The following is a 26,824-nucleotide window of genomic DNA, read 5'->3' as shown; positions in this document are numbered from 1 at the left end:
ACTTTTATGGCCCCCAAAAAGTTTTTAATGGTCTACGCTCGTTTAACATTGTTTCCTGTAATGTGGTCCACTTGAGATTGGAATATACCTCATTTTTTATATCATACCATGAAATGATCTATAAAAATATATGGACAACATGGATGAAACACATACATGGTGGTGGGGCCCACAGACCACTGAGCACCAACCATTGGCTGGTGGTGGGGGAGTAGCCAATCCGTCACTTTCTCAGGGGTTGAAACAGAAGGTAACTTCTTATTCACTCCAGGACCGTACGACTTCTGATAAAAGGACAGGGGCATTTTCATTTAAAACAATATCCAAAAGTTGTCAGAAGGCCGTTCTTGGGATATTTGGAACATAGTACCTCCCAAGGTAATTTGACTAAACTCGAGGTCAGTACAGTCAAATTCCCTAATTATTACTAGGGGTGTACATCGAGTCGAACTGAGTCGAGCTGGCCTCAGCTTAACTCGGCTTAGCCACTGGCTGACCTCAGCTCGAACTCGACTCGGCTCGGTCCTTGAGCCTGACTAGCCAGCTTGGCTCAGTTCGGTCAGCAGCTCGGGCCAGCTCGGGCCGAGTTCGAGCCAAGATCGAGCCGAGTTTGCCATTGAGGCATTTTCACAAACACCTGAATTGTGAATTCAAAATCCCAATGTTTTACAAACAAAGGCAATGGTTTTACAGATATTTTATCAAACACCTTCTAAGTAATATAAAAACAAAAAAAAAAAAGAAAAAAAAAAAGAGAAAAAGAGTATTTGTTTCATGTACATACCTTCTTTGCCACCAGCCACACTTCGTTATGTCATTTTATCAAATAGGTGGTGAGCAACATTAATGGCAAAGTAATCGAGTTACCGAATTGGTTCGATCCGAGTTCAATTCAAGCTGGATTTGATTCGAGTCGAGTCGAGTTGTGGCCTGCTTGAACTCGGCTTGAACTCATTTCGAGCTAAAAAATCAGCTCGACTCGGCTCGAACTCAGCTTCGAACCGAGTCAAATCGAGCTTTTTCGAGTCGAGTCGAGCAAACTTGTACACCCCTTATTACCTATTTCCTTTGAATAGGTAATTAGGGCCTGTTTGGCCGGATGATCCCATGGTATTAGGAGGGATGGGATCAAGATATGTTTGGCCGGATCGATCCCATGGTATTAGGAGGGATGGGATCAAGATATCCCAGAATATGCATGACGAGCCAAATAGACACGGTGAACTTGTCCCGCATATAAGCAATCCTATCCATCTTAAAACAATCCACTGGCATCACATCATTACCTTAAAATTTATCACATCCCTTCGTTCGATGGATTGGAAAGTAAAATCCCGGGATAAGCGGGCTTGCCAAACAGACCCAGTGAACTTGTCCCGCGATATATATATCAATCCCATGGATCTTAAACCAATCCACTGACACCACCATGACACCACCATCATTACCTTTGAATCCATCCCATACCCCCTAATCCCATGGGATTCGCCCGGCCAAACAGGCCCTTAGGAAATCAAACAACCCCTGTATGCATTTGCCTGCGGGCACCATCTATCTTCCTAATCCTCACCTACTCTCTTCACAATATACAGAAAAAACAGGAGAGGAGAGGAAACGAATCCTAGCTTTTCAATTTTCTTCCTTAAAAAAAGCATGCATGGAGTCGCCACTTTGTCTACTTGCTTTCGGCCGGCAATTTGTCTTGCACTTACACTCATCGCTGGGATCGAGTTCCCATCCTCTCCTTAAATTCATTTCCCCTTCTTTTCATCCTTCTAACCTCTCCTTTCATCCTCCATGGATTCTACCTCCTTTTTCCTCCTCTTCTGCTGCTTTTCTACAATTGCTCTCTCCACCTTCTCGATTGAAACTTCTCTCCTCTCTCGTCTTCTTGACATTCAGGACCGAGAGCGACCTCCTCCGTCAGTTCAAGAAGATGCTGCACGGGGTGTACTCCGCAGGCTTCTTCCCACACACCTTTCGAGTTTCGAGTTCCATATCGTCTCTAAGGTGATCTCTACTCTTTCATTTTTCATTCTTTTCCTATATATATATATATATATATATATATATATATATATATATATATATATATATATATATATTTTGGGATCGTTTGTTATTCAGGATTTTGAGGGATTTGGATTTTTGACGAATCAAAATCCCTCAAAAGAGCCTTTTTTTTTTTTTTGCATTCCCACTTCAAAGCTGATTTGCAAAATCCACCTGTTTCCACAGTATTTAAAATGCATGCTGCCAAACAAGCCCCAAGTTATTTCTTTGTTCTAATTGAGGTTTTTTATCCAGTTCATTATTTTTTCTGCATATTGTCTTTCCCATTTTGGTGTTTGGGTGGATTCTTCAGTTTATGGAACATTCTGTTATCCCTGCAAGTTCTCACGATTTCTCTTTTCAATCTTTTATTAGGAGAAATGTGGTGGACAGACTTGCTTTATGATTAGCAACCATCCCTCTCTTAGTAGACGAGGGGCTCCTGAAATTTTGTACGTTCCATCTTCTCTTCAAACTTCCATATTAACCAAGCAATTTTTGTTTTGTTTTGTTTCAGTGATGATCGATATCAGGATGGTTATTGGTCATATCCAAGTGCCTTAATTCTTTTCTGGTTACTCATTGATAAACTTTAGAATTTATGTTTTTATTGTCCATTTTATCTAATTCTGCACTTGGAATAAAAGAGATCTATTTTGTACCATTGGTGGTAATGCAAACCCAAAAGGGTAAGCAAATAAATCAATAAGAAAATAAAGAGATCGTGGAAAAGATCCAACAATCCTCTAGCCGAATGCTAGAGATCACAATGCAAGACTGTGAGCAAGCTCAACAGTCCTCTAGTCTAGAACTAGAGATCACTTTCCCTCCCTTCAACAGCCACCGTAGAGAAAAGAAGAAAATTTCATAAAGAGAATATTAATCAAGTTGTCTTATTCCATAGGACAGGAGTCCTATTTATAATCAACCTTACAGTCTGTAATAAAAGATATGAAATCTAAAAATCTATGAAATAGGAAAGCTCCTAAGTAACAAAGCTTCCTATATTTAAGAAAATATCTAAAATAAGAATCTATGAAATAGGAAAGCACCTAAGTAACAAAGCTTTCTAAAATAAGAAGATACTTATATAAGAAAATATTTAAGATTATTCCCTGCATAAAAATAAAGATATGAAAGAAAGAGTAGATTTCATAATCTAGAAATTTGAAAAAAATGGAAAGTGAGGATGGTTAAAAGAGGAAGGTGGTCCTTTTCTTGTACACACGTGCAGAGCATGCATGTGTGGGGTGCAGGACGATTGCATCAGGTGGTGATTGCATTTATTACTTCCATAAACATGAAACCATATTATTCTTTTGTTTTTTTCCTTTGCCACATGCGTCCTGGATTATTTATCTCTAACAAAAAATGTATCCCGGATTATACTCTGAAATGGTTGCTTACTGTGACTACAAAGACTTTTTAACTTTTCAATTTTTCAAGCCATAACCTGAGTATTGACTCATTGGATTTTAGAAAACTGTTTTTCATTTCAATGTACATTGACATCCTCATGGGCATTAATACATGCCCCTTTGAGTCATGGTATATCTGATCTCTTATTCAGCATCAGCATTCTGACCTTTATCTTTGAAAAAAAAAAGAAAAAGAAAAAGAAAATAAAAAGAAAGGAAGAGATAAAAATGACCTCTGCTCAATTTTGGCGTTTGCATTGTAATCCTTATGTATTTTGGTTACTGTTTGGCGGGTCTTTGGAAATTCTTGAAGATGGATAAAGCATAGTTTCGATCTGCATTCTTTAATTTCTCGTCAATTTTGTGAGAAACTTAGAATAGCTTTCTTCAGTGATAGAATATCATTTTACTCATAAAATCAAATACCAAATTCTAATTTGAACTATATATAACTAGAATTGGTGGGGTGAGCGGAGTAGAGCTTTCAGCTGGTCTTCACTGGTATTTTAAGTACTGGTGTGGAGCACATATATCCTGGGATAAGACTGGTGGTGTACAACTTTCTTCAGTGCCTAAACCAGGCTCCCTTCCCCCTGTTCAAGCAGCTGGTGTTTTGATTCAGAGGCCGATCCCCTGGAATTACTACCAGAATGCTGTTACATCTAGTTGTAAGCTACTCCTATCTGATTGCTTTTGATTTTTAGTTAATTCTATGTTGTTCTGTGTTTTGGCGGGATTTTTATGCTGCATGTTTTTTGGTGGAGTATCTGGAGCACCTCATCACTTGTTTAGTGGAGTACAAAAATTAGAAGCTGATGCAAAGGCACCTATCTATACATGTTTATGCGAATACATTCATTATGTTTATATCAGTAAATGTGCAAAAATGTGGATTCCTCCTCAACATACATGCAGCTATTGGACACTTAAATCTCTTAGTAGGAATACACGTAAATATGGTAGGATATTCACGGCAGAATTCATAGTTAAAGGCAAATAGAGATGAGGATGTGTAGATGGATGTGTGGGGAAGAATAGGGATGGCCATCTGGGAACTTAGGAGTTAGTACCAATGAGGATCGGAGACCAGATTATGGTGGTTTGGTCATGCACAATGAAAACTGGAGGTGGATCTGGCAAAGAAGGGGGGATATTGATTAGGGCTGGCAGGAAGTGCTATGAAGGCTTGTTCACTTTTTGAGGATAGGGCTTTGGATGTCAACCCAGGATTTGTAAAGTTGACCCAAATAGCTTGGATAAGGCTATCATGATGATGATGCGTGGATGCCCTCATACCATTCTAGACGATTACACTATTATCAAAAGATTGTTCTAAAAGTTTGTCTATTTGTTACTGAATATTTATTTATGCTTTTTTTCTACAAGAGGAAAGAGGGACTTACAGAAGCAGGCTTTCGTTTAGCCAGTCATAGAAAGTGAAGTGCTGGAGAACTTCCATTATTAAGTTCTTCTTTGAACTATAATTTCCTTCAAAATTATTCATTTAAGTTTTCGTTATATATATGAAAGCTGCATAACCTAGGCTCCATTTGGGAAGTGTAGAAATCCTGTTGCATTTTATTTAAACAACAAAATTATGGTTTTGAAATTGGGTTTTGCATGAAAAGCTTGAAACTCCACGTACACTTCATAGAATGGAGAAAGTTTGTCAACTTGGCTCCCATTTTCAGGGGAGCTCATTTCTTTTCATTTCCTTTCTTTTGAGAAAAGATAAGCTGAGCTCGAACTTGAGACTACAATGGTGAAAACACCCTATCTATCATTGAGGTAGGGGCTTGAACACAACTGTAGCTCAATTATGTAAGAGTTGAATCAAGCACATGACAATTTTATTCAGTTTTGGTCAACACAAATATGGTAAGGAGTCATTTGGATGTGTGGAAAATTTCACTTTTGAAAATATTTTCCATGTTTCTATGGTTTGGGTGATTGAAACTCTCATATTGATATTGTGGTCGAATCATGTGGATGAGGGATTGTTCTGAATTTTGGCTATTGATGCAAACAATGTTTTCAGTGTTAGTATTGACGGATGTATCATACTCTTGGTATACAGAAACATATTGGGTATTGCATGTGAAATATCATATAGTGTAATGTTTCCTTGTTTTTGAGAAATATTGTGAAATTGGTCGAATTTTTCAATGAAATTTTAAGGGATGTTAAAAAAGACATCATACACACTTAGAAATTGAAAGATCACAAAAAACAAGTGCACATAATAAGTTTCCTTTATATAGGGTCCTAAACTATGCGTTGTCTAACAGAAGTGATGCAACTATATTCAAAATCAATTCATATAATTTATAAATCTAAGAAGACATGTATGAAAACACAATCAATATAAGAAGTAGAAACATACCTATGATGTGTACTTAGTGCGCATTTGTGACTGTGCCTTAGACCACAAAGTTTTGTGGCGGCTCAAAGTCATTATCTCCATCTCATCGGCACTACCCATAGTATTGCTCCTCCAACAACCAAAAATATTGTCCCCTAGTTATAGTAGAATGATACCAATGAAGATTCTCTCTGAAACATTGCTGATACTTATCCTCTCCGAAGTAGATCAGCATGCCCATTTGCGGATACTGTTTAATTGTCATTCTGTGGCTGAGATTCCATGGAATTTAAATTATATTGGATTTTTTTTCCATGCATCCAAGCGACCCCTGACTTAACCAAGGCTGTGTTCACTTGCCGTTTGTCTTTGTTGCATAAGTCAGCTGTTCTCTAGTTTCCGTAAACTTCATGATCTCTCACTTCCCTTAATCAATAATTTTGTATTTGTCAACTTTTTAGGCATCATCATACATTAAAATCAAGGATAACTGGATGCATATAATCCTTATTTTCTTTTCATGCCGTTTTGATGAATCCTTAATGCCTTCTTTGCATTTTGATGAATCGTTAATGCCTTCTTTGCTTGTGTTTATAATTTTTGTCTATCTTGATGTGGCAAAGATTCATCTGTGTGGTGGGACTGGAAAAGGTGGGAGAAGGAAATTTATTGGATGGCTCTCCAAGGTATCAATTTGCCGTTAGCATTTAATGCCCAAGAGGCAATTTGGCAAAAGGTCTTCCAGGTATTTTCATGCTCTTGGTATCCTATTTCATTAAACCTGAATGAAATTGTCTGAATATTGTCGTATTTTATCCCATTATCATATCAATAGGGTGGGAGCAGTATGTGCTCCAACTGTTGAAGATGTGTTGTTGTGAGGGACAAATAATAAACAAAATTAAAGGGAGGCGATTCTGAGATACATTAGTTGGGATTTATGCGTATTTATATTAATATATTCGTCCTTTTCTGCTTCTGGCTTGTACGTATGTATGAATGCATCTATCTATCCACACACAATTGTTGTTAGTTTGAATGCTGAAATTGCGAGCTGCTCCTACAATAAAACAAGAATCATAGGTTCCCATCCAACTTGATAAATTCGAGTAACATGCAATCAAGATGGTTAAAGGATCAATATATTCCTCCTTTTCTGCTTCTGGCTTGTACATATTAATGAATGCATCTATTTATCCACACACAATTGTCGTCAGTTTGAATGCTGAAATTGCGAGCTGCTCCTACAATAAAACAAGAATCACAGGTTCCCATTCAACTTGATAAATTTGAGTAACATGCAATCAAGATGGTTAAAGGCTCCTAATAACCTCAGCTTTGATGTGTTTTATGGTTACCTACCATACGTGAAATGATAGCACAGGAACAAGGCTTGCTGGTTGAGAACACCCTACAAGAAGTAAACTAATTAAGCAATAAGTTGTCTCCTAAATTAGGTCACTAGGAACTTCGTCATAGCTCCTCCATGTTACACACAAAAATCAGCCCTATACAATAATTAGGTGGGTCACACCATAGAAAACACTGTACAACCATCCAAAACCCTGCATATTCATGTGATGGCCCACTAGCTGGTTGGATCGGTCTTATTTGGGGCGTCCAATTTTCCTGGTAGGGTGACCTTTCACACCAGAACTTGTAGCCTACACAAGCAGATCTTGTATGACAATGTTATTTTACAAGGACTTGTACAGGGGAACTGGCCCGATCTTTTTAGCATTTTCATTAAAGGAATCATAAAAGGGCTTGTATGTTTTCGGTGGTTAGCATTAACCCAAGGAACTATGGGTTCATGGAGTTTCTCACGAGGACATTTAAGGGGAAGATGCAGGGAATGTCTCCTCCGGCGACGTCTGAAAGTGCATGAGAAAATATACATAACATGGGAGGGAGGCGTAGAGCATCGCGTAAGGAGAGAAGAGCAAGTGTGGCAGAAAGTAAGAAGTAGAGAGAAGTGGAAAAGGCAAGGGAAGCAAGGAGGGAAGGGAAGTGATCGATAGAGCACTGTCGTTAAGAAGATGAGGGAAGGAAAACCAGCTCAGGGAAACCAGTTGGTACTGGAGTTCCCAACGATGTATGTCGAGAAATTTCTGGTCGATTGGTCTGAAAGACATTTATCGAGGGCTTTCGGAAATTGTGGTGAGGTGATGGAGACGGTCATCCCAAGGGACAAAGCCTCAAAGCACCTTAGAGGTTTTCTCTTATGTGAAAATGGCATCTCAAGGGGAGGTAATTGTGTCATCTCAGCCTATAACGGGAAGGTATACTAGGGTAGGAAGCTTTTGGTATGATCTAGAGAACATGAGGAACCTGGAAAGGATTAGGGGTAGGAAGAGGGAAGTGGGAGCAAGGAGGGGGAACTACTTAGCTCTTATAGAGACATGTTGGCGAAGGGGGTGGTTACGACAACGGAGGATAAGAAGTGGGAAGAGAGGGAGAAGGAAGGAAGAGGAAGAGTACCAGGGGTCCATGGAATCCTCGGGGAGGTGGGTAGGAAGGGAAGTTGCCACTAAGGTGGATCCGTTGGTGGTTCGTATAGTCCAAGAACAACTGCAATGGAGTATGGTGGCTCTCATGAGATCTGGAACTTCCATTGAGGGTGCTCGTCAATGGCTGCTATTTTCTATGACGTGGGGCCAGATGACTGCATATATGTTTTTATTGGAGATTGACGTATGGATGTCTCTCAACCAGGCCGTTAAGCTTGATAAAGTAGTTGTTACGGTTTCGCAAGGTAGGGCCAGTGAGGAAGGTGTTAAGATGGATGAATTGGTTGAGGCCATGGTTGGAAGACATATGGATGCACATCCGTGATGTCCCACTTAAGCTTTTGTTTGGGGAAACCTTTGTGGCGATCAATGCTTGTTGCGAAGAGGTGTTTGCCACCGATCCTATCTTTGAAAGTTGGGGTGACATCTCCATGGCAAGAATTTGGATTAAAAGGTATTGACACCATTTCTAGTAGTGGTTTCTATAATAATTGGGGAGGAAAAGTTGGCGGTCATGGTGTTCAGGGAGGAGACGGAGGGTTGGGGACAAAGAAGAGGTGGGTATTGGGGAGGGGGTGGATGGAGGTCGGGAGATGGAGCGCCGCACGGAGGGGATCGTAGGAGAACGGAGTACTATTTTGGTGCTCTGGTGGACCATCATGTGAGAGCAAGGGGATGTGTTAAGAGAAGGACAATATGCAGGCTTTATGTCACGCCCCAAATCCGATTTCCGGCGCTCATTTGCCATAAACTGAATCTGGTGCTAACAGCCTCCGTGGCATCCTAATTTCGGTTCCTAGCTTACGCTAAGTTCTGAGATCAGAATCTCACAAGGAGGATTTTCAGGGCGATTTTTTTTTTGGAAACATAACTATGAATGTACCATAAGCCAAAACATCATCACATACATCCATTATAAAAGGATTTGAGTATAGTACTAGAATGGAAATACAATACATATATAAAAACTCCAAAAGGTCAGGCATGTGCTCCTACCTCACTACTGTTGCTGTCTAGCATAACCTGCACGTAAACAACGTATTTAAGCTTACTATGAAGCTTAGAGAGTGCGTTTGTGTGTGCACAATAGATATGACAAGTATAACGATATTAGAGTTGCGGAAATGATGGAGAGTTATACTGCTAAGTCCATAAATGCTAATGATCATACTAAGGTTATACAAAGTAAAGGCCTATCGAGCCAAATGTCATATGCAATAATGTAATAGAAAAACACATGATGAATGAACGAGTTGTAGTGCGTAGTATCGTATTCCGATAGAGTCTCGCATCCAGGGTTACAACACATGTTAGTCCTATAGCAAACATGCAATGTAATTCCAGGATGATAGACTCCTGATTCCAAATAGTCCCATACGTATTTGGGGATCGGGCCCAACGATTGTATAACACTAAATTATATTTATGCATCTACAATCTCGAGTGCTACATGAATATATGGTTACCATATGTCACACACCAATCCCGGTGTCTAATCAACATCTCATAACAGTTCATAATTGGATCATCACCGGGGTTTAGTACACTTCCGACACTTGGTGCTGCCCATCGTGCACGAGACCAAGCGAGTGCAAGAGACCTCACTATCCGCCTCATTAGTGGTATACGAAAACCCACCCAGCTCACTACTAGTAAACCCATTTCACGAATTCGTTAAGCTCAACCTAGCATATAGCCCTCTTCACTAGGGCGAGTAAGGTCAAACCCCTTTCCAATCGACCTCGACACAGTAGGAGACATGGCCTACTAGCATCCAGCCCTCATGTGCTCATGAATCCACTCGGTCTAGACCTTGGAGCATCCTACTGGTACCACAGGGTTTAGGAACTTTCACCTAGGGACGCCTGTGACGTCTTGTAACATCAATAGTTTCCGGTGTCCATACTCATATACGCCAGCCATATCTCAACTACGAAACTACCTCCCCAGTATCTTTAGGGAGTAGATGCAACGTGCCATATATAACACGTTATACATGAATCACACTTTCAAGTCATGCATCAAGTCATATGATGATCATGCGGGTAACCCTGTCTCATACAGGTCTCCTAAGTATATCAATCTGAAAGGTGTATGCTATGATCAATCGGAATCCATAACAGGCATATGGATAATGCGTGTAGCATATGAATGAGCATGGTATGATTTATATTAAGCATATTATTAGTGTCGACCTTATCAGGGCTAGGTATAATAGCATGTTACGAAATTTTGGTACACATTCTCATTCCCAGATGTTGCACAATATATGTGATAATCAACATTAAATAGCTTAAGATAAAGACCGTGGACCCGAATGGTGGTCCTAGTAGAAATTTAAATATTCATGTGGCATGGCCCACTGAAGACTTGCGACTTGCATCGGTCCAGCAATTGGGTCTATGAACATTGGCCAGTAAAACAAATGTATGACATTGATAACACACACACACACACACACACACACACACACATAAGGTAGTTATCATGGTAGGTCTTTAAACAAATGTCCCAAGGTGGGTCCCACGTTGAACTGTTTAAGTAGACCCTTTTGTCCATGTCTGGTCACCCATGATAAGGATTAACTTTATCTTTAGGTCCATGCTCAAAATAGATAGGTAGCATGGACATACAAAATATTTATCAAGGTGGCCACGTAGTAGGGCACACTCACTGGATGGTGTGGCTAAACACACAGAACAGTGGCCCTATGGATATGTCAAGTAGATGGACAGTGTAGATAAAACCCACACATCACGGTGGTTTCATGGTCTAAAAAAAATATGTCAACACAGATAGACGGCCTGAATACCACACGTACATTTAGGTGGCCCCTGTTTGAAACAAACTATCAAGATAGATGAACCGTATGCATAAAATACATACATCACTGTGGAATCATTCCCTTGATAAATAGAATGAATAAACCCATACATTAGGTGAGATATCATAGTGTGCCTTAGGAAGTTTTGATGGTAAGCATTCAATCACCACTACTTTCTTGGTGGGGTCCACCTCCGATTGGGCACCACTTCCATCACTAGGTAGGGGCTAAGTATCCCACATAACCAACTAACTTGGACCTCAAAATGGGCCCCACAAGTCTACCAAACAGGTGGGTCAATATCGTTGTCCAACAAGTGCCAAGTAGGGTACTATTGATACCAACAATCCAACGGCCCACAATGGCCCGTTGCCATTTATACCGATCATATTAGAGGGTCCACTTGGGAGCCTCATCTATACATTGGTGGGTGTCCACGGTGGGTCCCACGATCCCTGGAAAGGCCTTCAAACCAATGCACACAAAGCCCGACAAGGCTGCCCAAAACACCATTCCGCTAACAAAACAGGGCCTGCCACACTAGTAGGTTGGCCCACCAAGGCCCGTTGGCCTTTGTGGAGATCAAAACGCTAGGCCTTCTTGGGCATAGCCCATACATCATGTTGGGACATCATAGTAGGCCCCAGAACTCCATATTAGATGGCAACAAACATTAGGGTGGGCCCAACATTTCAATGATGGGAGTCCATTCACCATTGTTCATGTGGTGCATTCAACCTGTGATTTGGTTCTGCTGAGGGGTAAGGTAGGCTGCCTAGTGGGCCTTGCCCCTTACAATGTGTCCTAGGGTGGATCCCATGGCAGTGGGCCCCCTAGACACTTAAAAAAAAATGGATGAACAACGTGGAGAAACCCATACCCCAGGAGCGCCCAAGGAAGTCTCAACGGTGGTACAATTCTCCACTGTCCTCAGTGGTGGAGTCCACAAGGTCTTGGATCAAAACTGGTATTTGTGTTTCTCTCCCACATAGATCACATGTGTGGGTTGGGCGAAGTAATCAATATGATGGGCTTTAAGAAGGTTTCAACTGTAGGGATCATTGATACCACTGTTTCCTATGAGTGACCCACCTCAACTATGGGTCTACCTTGATTTTTGGGTTCATGGCCTAAAATGAGATAGGACATTTGATGGATGGTGTGGATATCACTTAAACACCGTAGTGCTGTCCATGGTGGCGCCACGGTCCTCTTAAGAAAACACTGTGCAAAAGATAAGGTTGGATGTCATTTCCCAACTATTCTTTGTGGTTTGGCCTACTCGAGATTTGAATTTGCCTCATCCTTGGACCTTTGGTCGAAGATGACCCGTACAAAATGAATGAACGGCTTGGATAAAACATATACGTCATGGTGGGTCCCACAAGTGGACCAACTATTATTTGAGATGTCACTATCAAGCTTGTATCTTCTTCTAGAAAAGTCATATGGAAATAAATGCCATAGCAGGTGGTTTTCAATGGTGGACATTCTTATCTCATTTGTTTCCTATAGTGTGGCCCACCCCATATATGGGTCAAGTTGATATTTGGAACCAAGGGCTAAAATGGCATAGCAAAATGGATGGATGGATTGGATGCCACACATACAACATGTGGGTCCTATGAGTGGGGCCACCTCTTTTGTTATATTCTCACCACGTACATGTCAATATGACTTTATGAGCATGGCAATAAATGCATTGGTAAATCTCCAAGAAGGTTTCAATGGTGAGCATTACTGTCACCACTATTCCCTATAGTGTGGCCCACCTAAAATCAAACTCCGCCTAAATTTTAGGCCCTAGCCATAAAATGATCTGACATAATAGATAGACGGTCTAGATTTAACACAAGCCTCAAGGTGGGTCTAAGAGTAAAAACTTCACTCGGTCTGTTGACGTAGACAGTCTCTCTGCATGAAGTATCTTTGACGGTGAATACCTATTTTGGTTTTATTTTTATAAATACATAAGTAGGGTTTGGGTAAGTGATCAACTCCGTCTATAAGGTCGGCCAGCCCATGGTCGGCCTACTAAGCTATGCGTATCCATTAAAACCCAAGAACAGGTAAATGGAGAGGGAAAAGAAAACATGAAATTCCAGCCATCGAATGAGCTTCCACCACTATGGGACTCATATATACGAATCATATGCACATCTAGGTGGACCAAGGTGTCCCGTATCGGTATCGGTTGGCGTAACGGTGTACGGATACGGGGGCGTAACGGCCTGTAACGACGCAAATTTTTTTTCCCAAAAAAATATGAAAAAATATGGATTAAATCCGGAATATTCTAAGCATTCCAAATATGCATTCATTTATAAATTGGAACATGTTTATGGTGGTGTAACGGTCCACTCTTTGGTGAGAAGTTGTATCGGACTGTCTGATGAATTTATGAACCAGATAACCTGAATTTGACTACAAAATTCATATATTTAATTTTCTAACTATCTACTATCAATGATAGATATATTAGAATGAATGTAATATGAAAATATCTTACATTTAGGTGTTTGCAATTATTTTTGAGGGCCAAAATTCATGCGTAAATAGAAAAAAATATAAAAAAAAATATAAAATGGCACCCCAAATATGAAAAATGCACATTAACATGTTCTACTATGATTAACATATCATATGGCATCATTAAAACAACAAAAGAATCATTAAAAAATGATTTTTCGAATTTTCAAAAAAAGGGCCGAAATAAATGCGTAAATAGAAAAAAATATAAAAAAATATAAAATGGCACCCCAAATATGTAAAATGCACATTAACATGTTCTAATATGATTAACACATCATATGGCATCATTAAAACAACAAAAGAATCATTAAAAAATGATTTTTCGAATTTTCAAAAAAAGGGCCGAAATAAATGCGTCAATAGAAAAAAATATAAAAAAAAAATATAAAATGGCACCCCAAATCTGTAAAATGCACATTAACATGTTCTACTATAATTAACACATCATATGGCATCATTAAAACAGCAAAAGAATCATTAAAAAATGATTTTTCGAATTTTCAAAAAAAGGGCCAAAATAAATGCGTAAATTCAAAAAAATATAAAAAAAATATAAAATGGCACCCCAAATCTGTAAAATGCACATTAACATGTTCTAATATGATTAACACATCAAATGACATGATTAAAACAGCAAAACAACTATTAAAAATTGATTTTTCGAATTTTAAAAAAAGGGGCCAAAATTTATGTGTAAATAGAAAAAATATTAAAAAATTATTAAATGGCACCCCAAATCTGTAAAATGCACATTAACATGTTCTACTATAATTAACACATCATATGGCATGATTAAAACAACAAAACATATTAAAAAAAAGTATAAATATCTATTTTTGACGAATTTCTGAAAAATGGCCCACCGAGCTTTGATTCAAGAAAATCCGTAATATAATGTGTTTTTATCTCAAATACCTAGCTAAAGTTGGTCGAAATTAGTAGTAGAAGGAGTGAGAAATAGTTTGGAAGCAAGAGGTTTCAAAAAAAACAGCAAAAACAGAGCTTAAAATGAAAAAAAAAGTTACCGTTATTCGGCCGATGCGGGTACAAAATCGGGTAACGACTGATATGACCCCGAAATGCGTAACGGTTCCCACCGTTACCGTTACGAATCGGCTGTTATGGCCGATACGTAACCGTTTTGGCACACCATGAGGTGGACCACACGTTGGCCATGCTGGGTAGCATGGACAGGGGGGTCCCACCTTCTGGCAAAATGGAAAAATGACATGAATATCAACATATACATCAAGATGGAGTCCACTTGATGAGCCCGACATCAAGACAATGGGTAAACGACCCGTGCACTCACCATAACGATTGATCTGGACACCAGATGTATATGAACGGTTGAGATCGCCTTTCCTTCTTATCTCCTCTAATCTCTCATTCAAATATATATTTTCTTTCTCTGTATCATTTCTTTTCTTCTCGATTTCTTTCATGTAGTCGGTGAGTTGGACGAGAGATGGTTTTATACGTGAGGACGGCATGGTCATCGTTGAATATAGAGGTGAGGAGACGCGGTATGGGTTGAGGTGTAAATGCGTTATATATATATATTTGAAAGTGACGTTTTACTATTCCAGATATTTTATACTAAGTGGGCCCTATATCACATGTTCGCACATGTACGATGTGTGCCATCCGTTAATTCTAATGGGGCACACATCTTTCGATCTAGCCGTCGAAATGGGGCGTGCCGCATGGCATTGGAATTACCACATTTGCATGATTGCTAAGGTATAGATCTTGGGTCATTACGACACTAAAACATGGCAACCGATCGGAACTCATCAATCCGGTCTATTCAAACATAGGTCGGCACCGAAAATCAAGCTTACTGAAGGTTAATCAGGATACGGGTCTTACACTTTAGGCGGTGCAAAACTGAATGAGAGGGCGCCACGTATTAGGGTAGCTAGCCAATGGAGACGGGAGGCGTCTTGTTGATGGCGGACGAGGTGGAGGAAATGACGATACTTAAAATGGCGCGTTGAGGAAGTGGGGGACGGGAGCTAGCAGCTAACATTGAGAGGAGTTAACGCATCAGGAGATGGGGTGCCTCTTGACTCTTGTAGGCTCAGATGATAAGTTTAGGAAAGGGGAACGATGGCTGCGTGATAGGTGGCATGATGATATTAGTAGTAAGGAGATGACAGACTATTTTAGAGCTGGATGTTCAATATGGGCTCACTCTCGTGTGTGGAAATAGGCAGTATGCTCAACCATGGATTTAGGCTTTTAATTTTTGAACTTAGGAAAATTGGGGGAATTTAGGGAGAATATCCCAATTTCACCCATTTAACTTGCACTTAAGAGTGGAAAAATCATGGAGAGTGCTTGAGGCTGATTTACAGGTTGACAGAATTTTTGAAAAAATTTACATTGACCATATGTTGTTTATACCTTATATTTATGTATTTACGAGCGTATGCTGATGTTAACATTAGCCAAACTTATTTATTTATTTTCAAAAATATTTGTTTTTAAATTATAAAAATAATTAAAAAATATTTTTAAATAAATGCACCATACATTGTAGGACAAATTTGGCTTTTGAAAGTATTGGTTGTGTTTTCATACATGTCTTCCATGTTTTGAATTGTATGAACTAATTTTGAATATAGTTGCATCACTTTTATCATACAGTGCATACTTTAGGACTCCATATGAAGGAAACTTATCATTGGTGCTTGCCTTTTTTTTTTTTTGGATCTTTTGAGTTCTAAGTATGTATTAATGTCTTTTTTTTACATCCCTTGAAGTTTCATTAAAAATCTTGACCAATTTCCCAGTATTTCCCAAAAAGGGTGATGCATGCGTTATTTCCCATGCGATACCTGATATTTTTCCATATCCCAAAGGTGTGATACTTGCGTCGCTACCAATTCTGAAAACATTGGTCCTAACAATCGATAACCTTCAAAAAAGGTCAATGGTGATCCCCAACCTATGCATAATCGACATGGCTACTGCAAAGTTGGCGGACCATCATTTCGCGCTAAGTCCTTTTGCTTGGAAAATTTGGGAAAGCTTCTTCGCCTCCTTCAAGCTTTCCTGAGTGCTGCTAGGATTGGTTGGAGAGCTTCTGTTGGCTTGGCATAGGGTTGGGCCGAGGATGGGGAGGAGAGCGACATGCAGGTTGGCAGTTCAATATGGGCTCACCCACATGCATGGAGATTGGTGATTTGTATGCCTAATCATGGATTTAGACTTTCAATTTTTGAACTTGGGAAAATTGGGGGAATTTGGGGAAAATGCAAAAATTTCCAATTTCACCCATTTGACTTGCACTTGAAAGTGTGGAAAAATCATGGAGAGTGCTTGAGGCTAATCTACAGATTGATGGAACTTTTTGGAATTTTTGAAAAAAATTACATTGACCATATGTTGTTTATACCTTATATTTATGTATTTACGAGCGTATGTTGATCATAACATTAGCCAAACTTATTTATTTATTTTCAAAAATATTTTGTTTTAAAATTATAAAACTAATAAACAAATATTTTTAAATAAATGCACCATACATTGTAGGACAAATTTGGCTTTTGAATGTATTAGTTGTATTTTCATACATGTTTTCCATGTAAATTGTATGAACTGATTTTGAATATAGTTACATCACTTCTATCATACAATGCATGCTTTAGGACTCCATATAAAGGAAACTTATTATTGGTGCTTGCTTTTTTTTTTTTTTTTTTTTTAAATAAAATTATTTTAAATCTTTCGAGTTCTAAGTGTGTATTAGTATCTTTTTTTTACATCCTCTGAAGTTTCATTGAAAATTTTGACCAATTTCCCAATGTTTCCCAAAAAGGGTGATGCTTGTGTTATTTCCCATACGATACCTGATATTTTTCCATATCCCAAAGGTGTGATACCTGCTTCGATACCAATATTGAGAACATTGGTCCTAACCATTGATAACCTTAAAAAAAGGTAAATGGTGATCCCCAACCTATGCATCATCTACATGTCAACTGCAAAGTTGGCGGACCATCTTTTCATGCTAAGTCCTTTTGCCTGGAAAATTTGGGACAGCTTCTTCGTCTCCTTCAAGCTTTTCCTGAGTGCTGCCAGGATCGGTTGGAGAGTTTCTATTGGCTTGGCGTAGGGTTAGGTTGAGGATGGGGAGGAGAGTGACATGAAGGTGTTTTCAGAACCTTCAAACCTCGGAAGGGGACATGGCTATTAAAGCTAAGCTCTTCATTTTTGAATGGGTCTCCTTGTTAAAGTAATTTTGCTTTTCTTTTGAGGATGTAAAAAATTTGGGGGTTGTCATTCTTTTCGCCATCCCGGCACCCTATAATAATTTTCTTTTTTAGTTGACTTAAAAAAGAAAAAGAAGAAAAAATATCATTAAAATCGGAAGTATAATCTACTCCCCTCTTGTTTTATGTTCGAGCGAGTTTAAGCCAGTGAAATTTTCTGATTTTTTTTTTCCTCTCCATTTCTGCTAAAACTGCAGCCAATCATCAGAATAAGCCACATCTTCCATAAAAAAAAGGTGGAAAAGAAAAATACTCATTTTTGGGCATCATCCAAACAGGCCCTAACTATTAGATAATTGTTTGTGCGCTTTTATGCCCCTTAAATAGATAGAAAATGGAGCCATGAATTGTTTTAGTACTTGGGACGATTGAGTTGTAACTGACTCAAGTTTTATTTGATCTCGTGTTTTGTTTAAATTATTGGATTTGTTTTGTTTATTTGAGTGTAGTTGAGCTTAGAGGTGTACTCATTGGTGAAATGTATTAAAAACTATAGTTAAGTGTATTTTCCAATTGATTTTTAAGATTTCCATCACCCTATAGCATTTTATGAGCTCAAGTTTCTTTGTATTCGTCTTTTAATTTTTTCTACTTTGTTGCTACCAGATGTTTAATGTTAGTTGTTCGGATCTGAATGATTTCTTTGGAGGCCCCGCATTCCTTGCATGGTCACGTATGGGAAACCTACATGGGTGAGTGAGCAATTTTGTATGTCTAATTCATTTTAACTGTTATGTTCTATTTCTTCTCAAAATAGTGCTATCATTCAAAATATTTATTACTCTCTAACTGGCAAATGTTTTGATGTGACACTCCTTAAGATTGGGTCACATGGTTGCTAATTGGCAAAGAGATGCTCCTGCACTCCCTCAGCCGAATCTGTTACTTCTCTCCACACTTTGTGCAACTATAAACTAAACACCTTTGGAGGCATAGAAAACAGAGGCGTAGCGGGTTAGAGAACTTGAACATGTGTCATTCCACTTGAAACACTTGAAGGCATGCAATTTATCAAGTATGTTGTTGTGAGAACAACATCATGCTAGAAAGATTAAGGTACATTCATTTCAATTAGGAAGATCCCGCTCTATTCTTTCTTTCGCCGACATCATTCTGTTAGGGAGTATATGAACAAGTTGTTTGAGATTCAATACCAATTTCTAGCAAGTTTAGAATTACGTGAGATATACTCATTGTTGTCTATGGCACAAGAATTTGATTTTTGTATCAACTAAATTTATTTTTTGAAAGATGACAGCATTTTATTAATAAGCTCCCCAAATGCGAGAAAAGAATCTAACCCCAAAGAAAAGAAAAAGTAAATGACAACACTTGTAGCCGAAGCCATGAAAACCTAACCCGCCCAATCCCACATAAAACGATTTATTTTGCTTATGACCTCATTGAAACCTTTTGGGAATTGCAAAAACATCGCCAATTTCTAGTGCCCCAAATCCCCCAAAAGATGGTAATGCAGGGGCATTTCACACCGGGCTCAAGTGGGCTAGCCCGTGGGATGCGAGGACACACTCGGGGTGGGTGACCCATGTGATTTGGGGCCCATGGGGGAGGTCTCGTGTTCGAGACTTCTCGTTGGGTGATTAATGCAGGGGCATTTCACACCGGGCTCGAGTGGGGTAGCCCATGGGATGCAGGGACACACTTGGGGTGGGCAGCCCATGTGATTTGGGGCCCACCAGCCCACGAGAGGAGGGGGGGGGGGGGGGGGTTCGACCGAGGTCCTAACCCATGAGATGTGCGGCCTGGGCTATGAGATAAAGGGATTAATTCGCCATACTCTAATAGTTCGAGCTTTTAGAGCAAGTGGTTAATTGTCCTGCATTAGACGGCCATAATAAGGAGTCTCCACGAGGACTTGCCCGCCCCACCTACTCCACAATGCCATGCCCAGAGAAGCAAGTCAACAGACTTTGGCATAACCCATGCGATATGGGCTAGATCTAAGAAATGACCCCACACTGAAGAAGCGAAACAACAATGGATGAACAAGTGATCGATCATCTCCTCGCTCTTCATGCACAACAATGTATCAACTAATTGGAAACCCCTTCATGAAAATCCTAAAGATGGAGAAAACTTCATCTTCATAAGATAGATCCAAGTAGTTTGAGGGCAATTATTGATAAAGGATACAAAATATTTGGAACCAAATAAAGAAACAAACAACTGGGAATTTGCCTCACTCATAAGAGTCAAAGGAGAAGAAACTTCACACCTCTTTATTCATACGAATTGGATACAGGTTCTACAATGCTTTTCTAACTGACATTCCTCACACTGAATCACCAATAGTTAGTCATGGAAGCAATAATCACAGATAAAAATGAATCTCAAATCTAATTCACGCTAGAAATCTTGAAGCGCAACTTGACAGCCACTTATGGTGTCCACTTGCATATGGTCATCCAAAAATCATAAAAGCTACGCTTCAACATTAGAGAAAGACACGCAAACATTGCAGCCCATCAATCATGACCCAAGACTAGAGATTGGATTGTTTCATAACCCAAATAGGTGTCCAACCAGGCTGGGTGGTAATAGCATAAAAACATTATGGAATCTTCAAATCTTTATGGGTCTCAAAAATACAACTTCCGGGGGTTTTCATACTTTCATATGGATAAAAAAAAATGCAACAAAACACCCAAAGAAAAGGCTCCAACAAGTAGTACAAAACAAACCAAACCACAATTTTTATAATATTTCTTTAGATGTAAGGCCCATTCCTTTTTTGTTGGGGCCCCACCCGAATGGCTGTAAATCCCGTTTTCTATCAATAGAAAAGAGACATTGTTATGGTTTTTTTTTTTTTTTTTTTTTTTTAAATAAAAAGATGTCTTGAACAATGCAAAAAATCCGTCAAAAAAGCATAATAATTGCTCTAAAATCATGTCCGACTAGACCATGGCTTTTTTCCTCAAAGGGACCCCCTATCCATATGACACTCATGTCATCCCTATGGATTGATGACGTCAGCAGTGGGCACCACCAAATTCGTCTTGGATCAACACTTTGACCTACTCTAATACCAAGTTAAAACAGGTGCTGGTTGGAGATTACGAGCAGAAGCGAAGGAAGAATAAGGAAGAAAGAGGAAGAGAGGAAAAAAGATTAGGGTGCAATCCTATAGTAATCAAAGTAACCAACATTTTTATTAATATTAAGAGGAGTCGGTATGATGCAGGACAATTAACCACTTGTTCTAAAAGCTCGAACTAAAAAAAAAGCTCGAACTGTTAGAGTATGACGAATTGATCCTTTTATCTCATAGCCCAGGCCCCATATCTCATGGGTTAGGACCTCGGTCGAACCCGCCTTGTGGGCCCCAAATCACATGGGTACTGCCTCACACGGGCTAGCCACCCCGAGTGTGTCCCTGCATCCCACTGGCTATTCCATTCGAGCCCAGTGTGAAATGCGCATTAATCACCCTTGGTGAAGAGTCTCGAACACGAGACCTCCCTTGTGGGCCTCGCCCACCTCGAGTGTGCCCCTGCATCCCACAGGCGACCCCACTCGAGTCCAGTGTGAAAATGCTCCTGCATTAATTACCCCCGGTGAGGAGTCTCGAACACGAGACCTCCCGCTTTGATACCAATTTGATGCAGGACAATTAACCACTTGCTTTAAAAGCTTGAACTAAAAAAAAGTTCGAATTGTTAAAGTATGACGAATTAATCCCTTTATCTCATAGCCCAGGCCTCACATCTCATGGGTTAGGACCTCGGTCGAACCCTCCTCATGGGTCCCAAATCACATGGGTATCGCCTCACATGGGTTGCCCACCCCGAGTGTGTTCCCGCATCCCACAGGTTACCCCACTCGAGCCTGGTGTGAAATGTGCATTAATCACCCCTGATGAAGAGTCTCGAACACGAGACCTCCCCCGTGGGCTCCGCCCACCTCGAGTGTGCCCCTGCATCCTACAGGCCATCCCACTCGAGCCAAGTGTGAAAATGCCCCTGCATTACGGTAGTTTGTTGGACTCCATAAGAATACAGTGAAAAATATTATCTTGCTTTAGTGCTGGTTGTTGATACATATACTGAATAGAGTAGCAGTTGCAAGCTAAAAAGACTGCTAAAAAGACTAGAATCAACATGAATAACTATGAATATAAAATAATCAGCTTCAACCATCCAACACTGAAGTCATAAAAAACCAGAACAATTTCACAGTTACATGTGGGGAACAGCCTGAGATTAAGGAGCAGATTATAGTTGTTGCCTATTTGATTAGATCATGAGGGTAACATGGGTTTTACTCTTATTAGTTTGTGAAGTTTCCCTAGGCATGCAACTCTTTATTGTCTATTTGATCATCATTATCAGTTGGGTCATTATGTATCTAGGACAGTCCCATCTTCTTTGCTATCTTCATGATGACCTGCCTCATTGTATTCCCTCTCCTCGTCCATATAATGTACCACTTACCTTTACATTCACATGAAATGTATTTGGAGTTGAGCTTTATATTTCATTTGCAAAGCTAGAAGCAAGGAATAGATGCTTGTTCCACTTTTGAAGAGTGCATCATCTGATAAAACAAAGCTTGAAGCATGCCTCTCTTAGGAATCAACCTTTCCAAACATACTAGGCAAAGGGCAATGTACTTCTAATTGAAGGTCTTTGTATCGGTATCACACTGTATCACATCCTTGGGATATGGAAACATCAGATAATATCTCATGTGTTGGTCTGAGGTAAGTACTAGGAGAACTTTAGGAAAATGGTGGAAATTTTCAGTCAAACTTGAATGATTACACACTTAGAATTCAAAACATTCATCATCATCATCATCATCATCTAAGTCCATCTGAACCAATTAATTGGGTTGGCTACCTGAATCCTGTTCCGCCATTCCACTCTATCAAGAGCCATGACTTCTTAGAATTCAAAACATCACAAAATAAAAAACTATGCACACTATTTTCCATTGTTTAGGGAACAAAAAATGTGCTGTTCGGACATAACTATGCTCTGAAATCTGATTGCGATTATCCAACAAAATTTTCTGATGCTAAACAATTCAATTGGAGCTGTCAAAACAAAACTACAAAGAGAATCCCCAAAAGGGTTTGGGCAAGGAATATGTTTTTATTATCTTTCTCTAATTTTCACTGGTTTACGCTGGCTTTAGTTGAAATATCGTAATATTGCCCAAATATCCATGATATATCAGTGAAAGATCTCAAATGTCGCACAATATCTGTGAAGTATAGCAAATATCAAGATATATTGAGATGTATCAATGATATGATTTTGCATATACTTTGAGATTTCTTAACGCCCATGTGCAGCACTGAGAATATATGTTGATATTTTCGTCAATACCATCAATACATTGATCACTGGTTTTAATATTAAAGGCGACATGGAACTTGTGATTATATAAAATGCTTCTATTCAATTTATTTATTTAATTTTGGCCCAAGAACAAATCCATTTTTCAGATGTAACCATTACTTGGAGAAGTTGCCTTTGCCTCTCCATGTACCAAAGAGTGAGAAAAGCACAATAAAAAAGCGAGTCATAATAGAACAGAGAAGCTCTTTAGTACAGTTTCAGCCTTGAGGGTTTATGAATGAAAAGAAGAGGAGAAAACTTTGGGAAAAGAATAGAAGAAAATCACATACAAGCCTGCGATGATTACTCCATCATTAACTTGCACTAGAGCTGTCCGGACTCGTCTCTCCTATATATGCAGGAAACAAAAATTACAATGCACTTTCCTCATGTATATGTAGTTGACTAAAACTGAGATAACTACAGCAAATGCCATGAAAATACATCTATCCTAAAACCACCTTAGTTATTAGTCATCAATTCTAAAACCACATCTTCATGAACTGTTAGAAATTAATGATATCAAAGAATCAATGGGCTGTATGTCTGAAGAATAGGCAGAAAGGAGGAAGATGGCTGCAGAGGCTCTGAGTGAGATAATCTGAAAGGAGCAGATTCACTGGAGACAAAAGTCAATGGAGAAGTGGGTGATAGTAGGAGAGAATAATATGGCCTATTTTCGTAGAGTGGCAAATGGGAGGCGGAGTCAATTACATAGCATACATAAGGAGGGGGAAAGAATGATCATATATTGGGCAAGAGTTTGGGGTATAATTGTTGATTTTTTCAAAAAGACCTTTGCTGAGGGTTACATTGGTTAGGGTTGAAGGGCCCAAAAGGGGGATGAGAGAGACCTAAAAGGGCTTGGTTATTCACTTACTGATGATAGTGCCTTAGAATTCATTAGCGAAACAGGATTTGTGAAGCCCAACCCAAATAGCTGGGACAATGCTATGGTTATGATGGTTATGATAATGATATAGCCAATTTCTTTTATTTGTAAAACATTGAGCTAATTCATTTGGGAAGGGATCCATGCGAGCTTTAACTCCTGTAGCACATTTCTTGCCTTGGCTATTAGGTTGGCAGTGGTTAGTCAAAAATACCATGTTGCCTTCAGAAAAAAGTTCAAATTTCTTGCTGGGTTATCTATAGTTTTCGTGTGGGTTGGAATTTGTTACGGCTTTTAAGGTCTCTATGAAGTGGTTCTAATGTATTAATGGGTATTGCGTTTCTCCTATTTATAATACGAGATTTTTGGTCTTGCCTTTCTTCATGGCTGTTCTATTAATTATTTGTGGACAACAAAATGACAGTCACTCATACTCTTTATTAGCTTGTAGTTGTTACGGTTCAAACATGCTAAGAGGATTGCACTATTGCATTTAGAATGCCTTTAGGGAAAATAGTGAGAGATATTTGATAACAGTGACAACTTTAGAGCATATTAAAGGCTTGTACGTTTTCTCATTTATTCTCACTAAGTCCACGGGCAAAGTAATTCTTGCAGGAGCTGTAACACACTAAGTTATCAATTTATGCTGTGTACGGGTACTTTGTCTTGGGCAGTTCTACACTAAAGCTTTCTTTCTCTCATTCCTTGGAAACATTTGATGTTGATTTGGTTATTATCAGGATACTTGATTACCCTTTTCCAACAAGTACTTTTGATGTATTCATAAATACACATAGCTCGTCCTATTGATTAGTACCATTACTTGATGGCAGATGGGGTGGACCACTACCACAAAGTTGGTTTGATCAACAACTAATTTTGCAGAAGAAAATTCTTGCCCGAATGTATGAACTTGGAATGTCTCCGGGTAATAATTTTCATTTGTGTTTAGCCTTAGTTTCTTTGAACTACATTTCAAGTTGCGAATTTTTTATTATACACAATTACTAACATATTTATTGCCAGAGAGGTATTCTCATAAAAAAGAAAAAGAAAAAAAAAAAGAAAAAACAGTGGATGTGTGAAGCTTAAGAACATATTTGTTTTAAACTAGTTTCCTTGCAACCCTAGTTTTAGGCTCTTTTTTTTAAAATTTATTTATTTTTTTTTTTTAATTTTTTTTTTTTTGAAATTATTGCTAAAGCATAATCTATCGAACTGTTGGTATACAGATACATATCTGTTATCGCTAAGAACATATCGGTTGTATCGCATAATGTATCACTGTTGTTGTGAAACTTTGGAAATTGGTCAATTTTTTCAATGAAACTTTTGGTATTGTTAAAAAAAAACATCAATATACATTTAAAAATCAAAACATCACAAAAAACAAGTGCACATGATAGGTTTCCTTTGTATGGGGTCCTAATCTATGTATTGTTTAACTGAACCGATGCAAGCAGTGTTTCAAATATCGATACTATTGGCTGATATTATCGTTATCGGCCACCATCGACACGAAACTCCTCAGAGATACCAAAAATTTTCAAAATTCCTTGTATTGTGCAATATAGCGCATGATATCGCACGATGTTATCATCTTTCTCGTGTTTTAGGATTTTATCATTTTTCGATGCGTAATTACCCGAAAAAATTGAAAAAATAAAATAAAAAAGGGGAAAAGCCTTCAATCCACATAAGAGAGGGGATTTCGGTACCCGTACAAGCGGATTGCGTGATTCGAAGTAGAATTTGGTGGGCCATGATCGACACGGTGCGTCGTGCGAAAAAATCTCGAATTCCCCATTTTTTATTTGAATAAATGATATATTGAAATTGCAAAGACGATTTCGACAACAAATCTCCCAAAATTCTGGAGATTTGAAGTTTGGGTGAGAGATTTTAGGGCTCCGGAACCCTCATTGTTTAAAAAATGGCTTCAGAAGCCCTTTTACAATTTTAACTGTTTTTTCATTAAACATATTATTAATTTAATTTTCAAAATATTTAAAAATAATTAATTTAATCCTTTATTTTTCTTTAAATAGAACCAATGGATCCTAATGGACCACTTTTGGTCAGCCTATCCTCATCATATGGTAAAATGGGCCTCAATGAGCCCCATTTAAAGAAATAATTGAATAATTTATTATATCCCAAAAATATATTTATTTTAATATTAAAAAAATATAAAAAATGAATTTTATATGTAGGCACTTAGAAATTGAACACATGACACACAAGTAATCTAATTAAATCGTCCAAATTATGGCACCTGGTATAGTTATATCATAAATCCAAAGTTAAGTATCAGATTGGTGTACACTAATTGGACATTTAAAATAAAAGATATCCAATGGTCCTATTTTCATAAACAAGCATCCATAAGTTAGAGGTTATGATTGTTTGATCAATGTCCATGGAATTGTGACATGGGATGCTCACCTTTGTAATTTAAATTAATACATTTTACAGGGAATTAGCTAGGATACGGATTGCTTGTGAGAGCACCGGAAGCTAGGTGGGGCCTACTATGATGTTTATGAGAAATCCACTCTGTCCCTCTATTTTTCCAGATCATGTTA

At 38.7% G+C, this 26,824-nt stretch overlaps 1 protein-coding gene across 4 annotated transcripts in view; it reads left to right on the top strand.

The window, feature by feature from the left end:
- The first annotated feature begins 1,525 nt into the window (after positions 1-1,525).
- LOC131255408 (alpha-N-acetylglucosaminidase-like) overlaps positions 1,526-26,824 on the top strand; it is a 169,818-nt gene continuing 144,519 nt past the window's right edge. For 3 of the 4 annotated variants that reach the window (XM_058256113.1, XM_058256114.1, XM_058256112.1), the window contains exons 1-5: positions 1,526-2,010; positions 3,927-4,138; positions 6,456-6,577; positions 18,585-18,670; positions 25,073-25,167. In XM_058256113.1, coding sequence (XP_058112096.1) covers positions 1,529-2,010; positions 3,927-4,138; positions 6,456-6,577; positions 18,585-18,670; positions 25,073-25,167 — 997 coding nt within the window. In that variant the 5' untranslated portion in view covers positions 1,526-1,528. Of the gene's footprint in view, positions 2,011-2,427; positions 2,505-3,926; positions 4,139-6,455; positions 6,578-18,584; positions 18,671-25,072; positions 25,168-26,824 lie in introns of all 4 variants that reach the window. The other variant, XM_058256115.1, reaches the window with a different exon arrangement.

Source organism: Magnolia sinica, chromosome 9 (genome assembly GCF_029962835.1).
Source record: "Magnolia sinica isolate HGM2019 chromosome 9, MsV1, whole genome shotgun sequence".
Lineage (NCBI taxonomy): Eukaryota > Viridiplantae > Streptophyta > Magnoliopsida > Magnoliales > Magnoliaceae > Magnolia > Magnolia sinica.
Note: the sequence above shows the minus strand (reverse complement) of the source record. Positions and strands in the feature narration are given on the sequence as shown.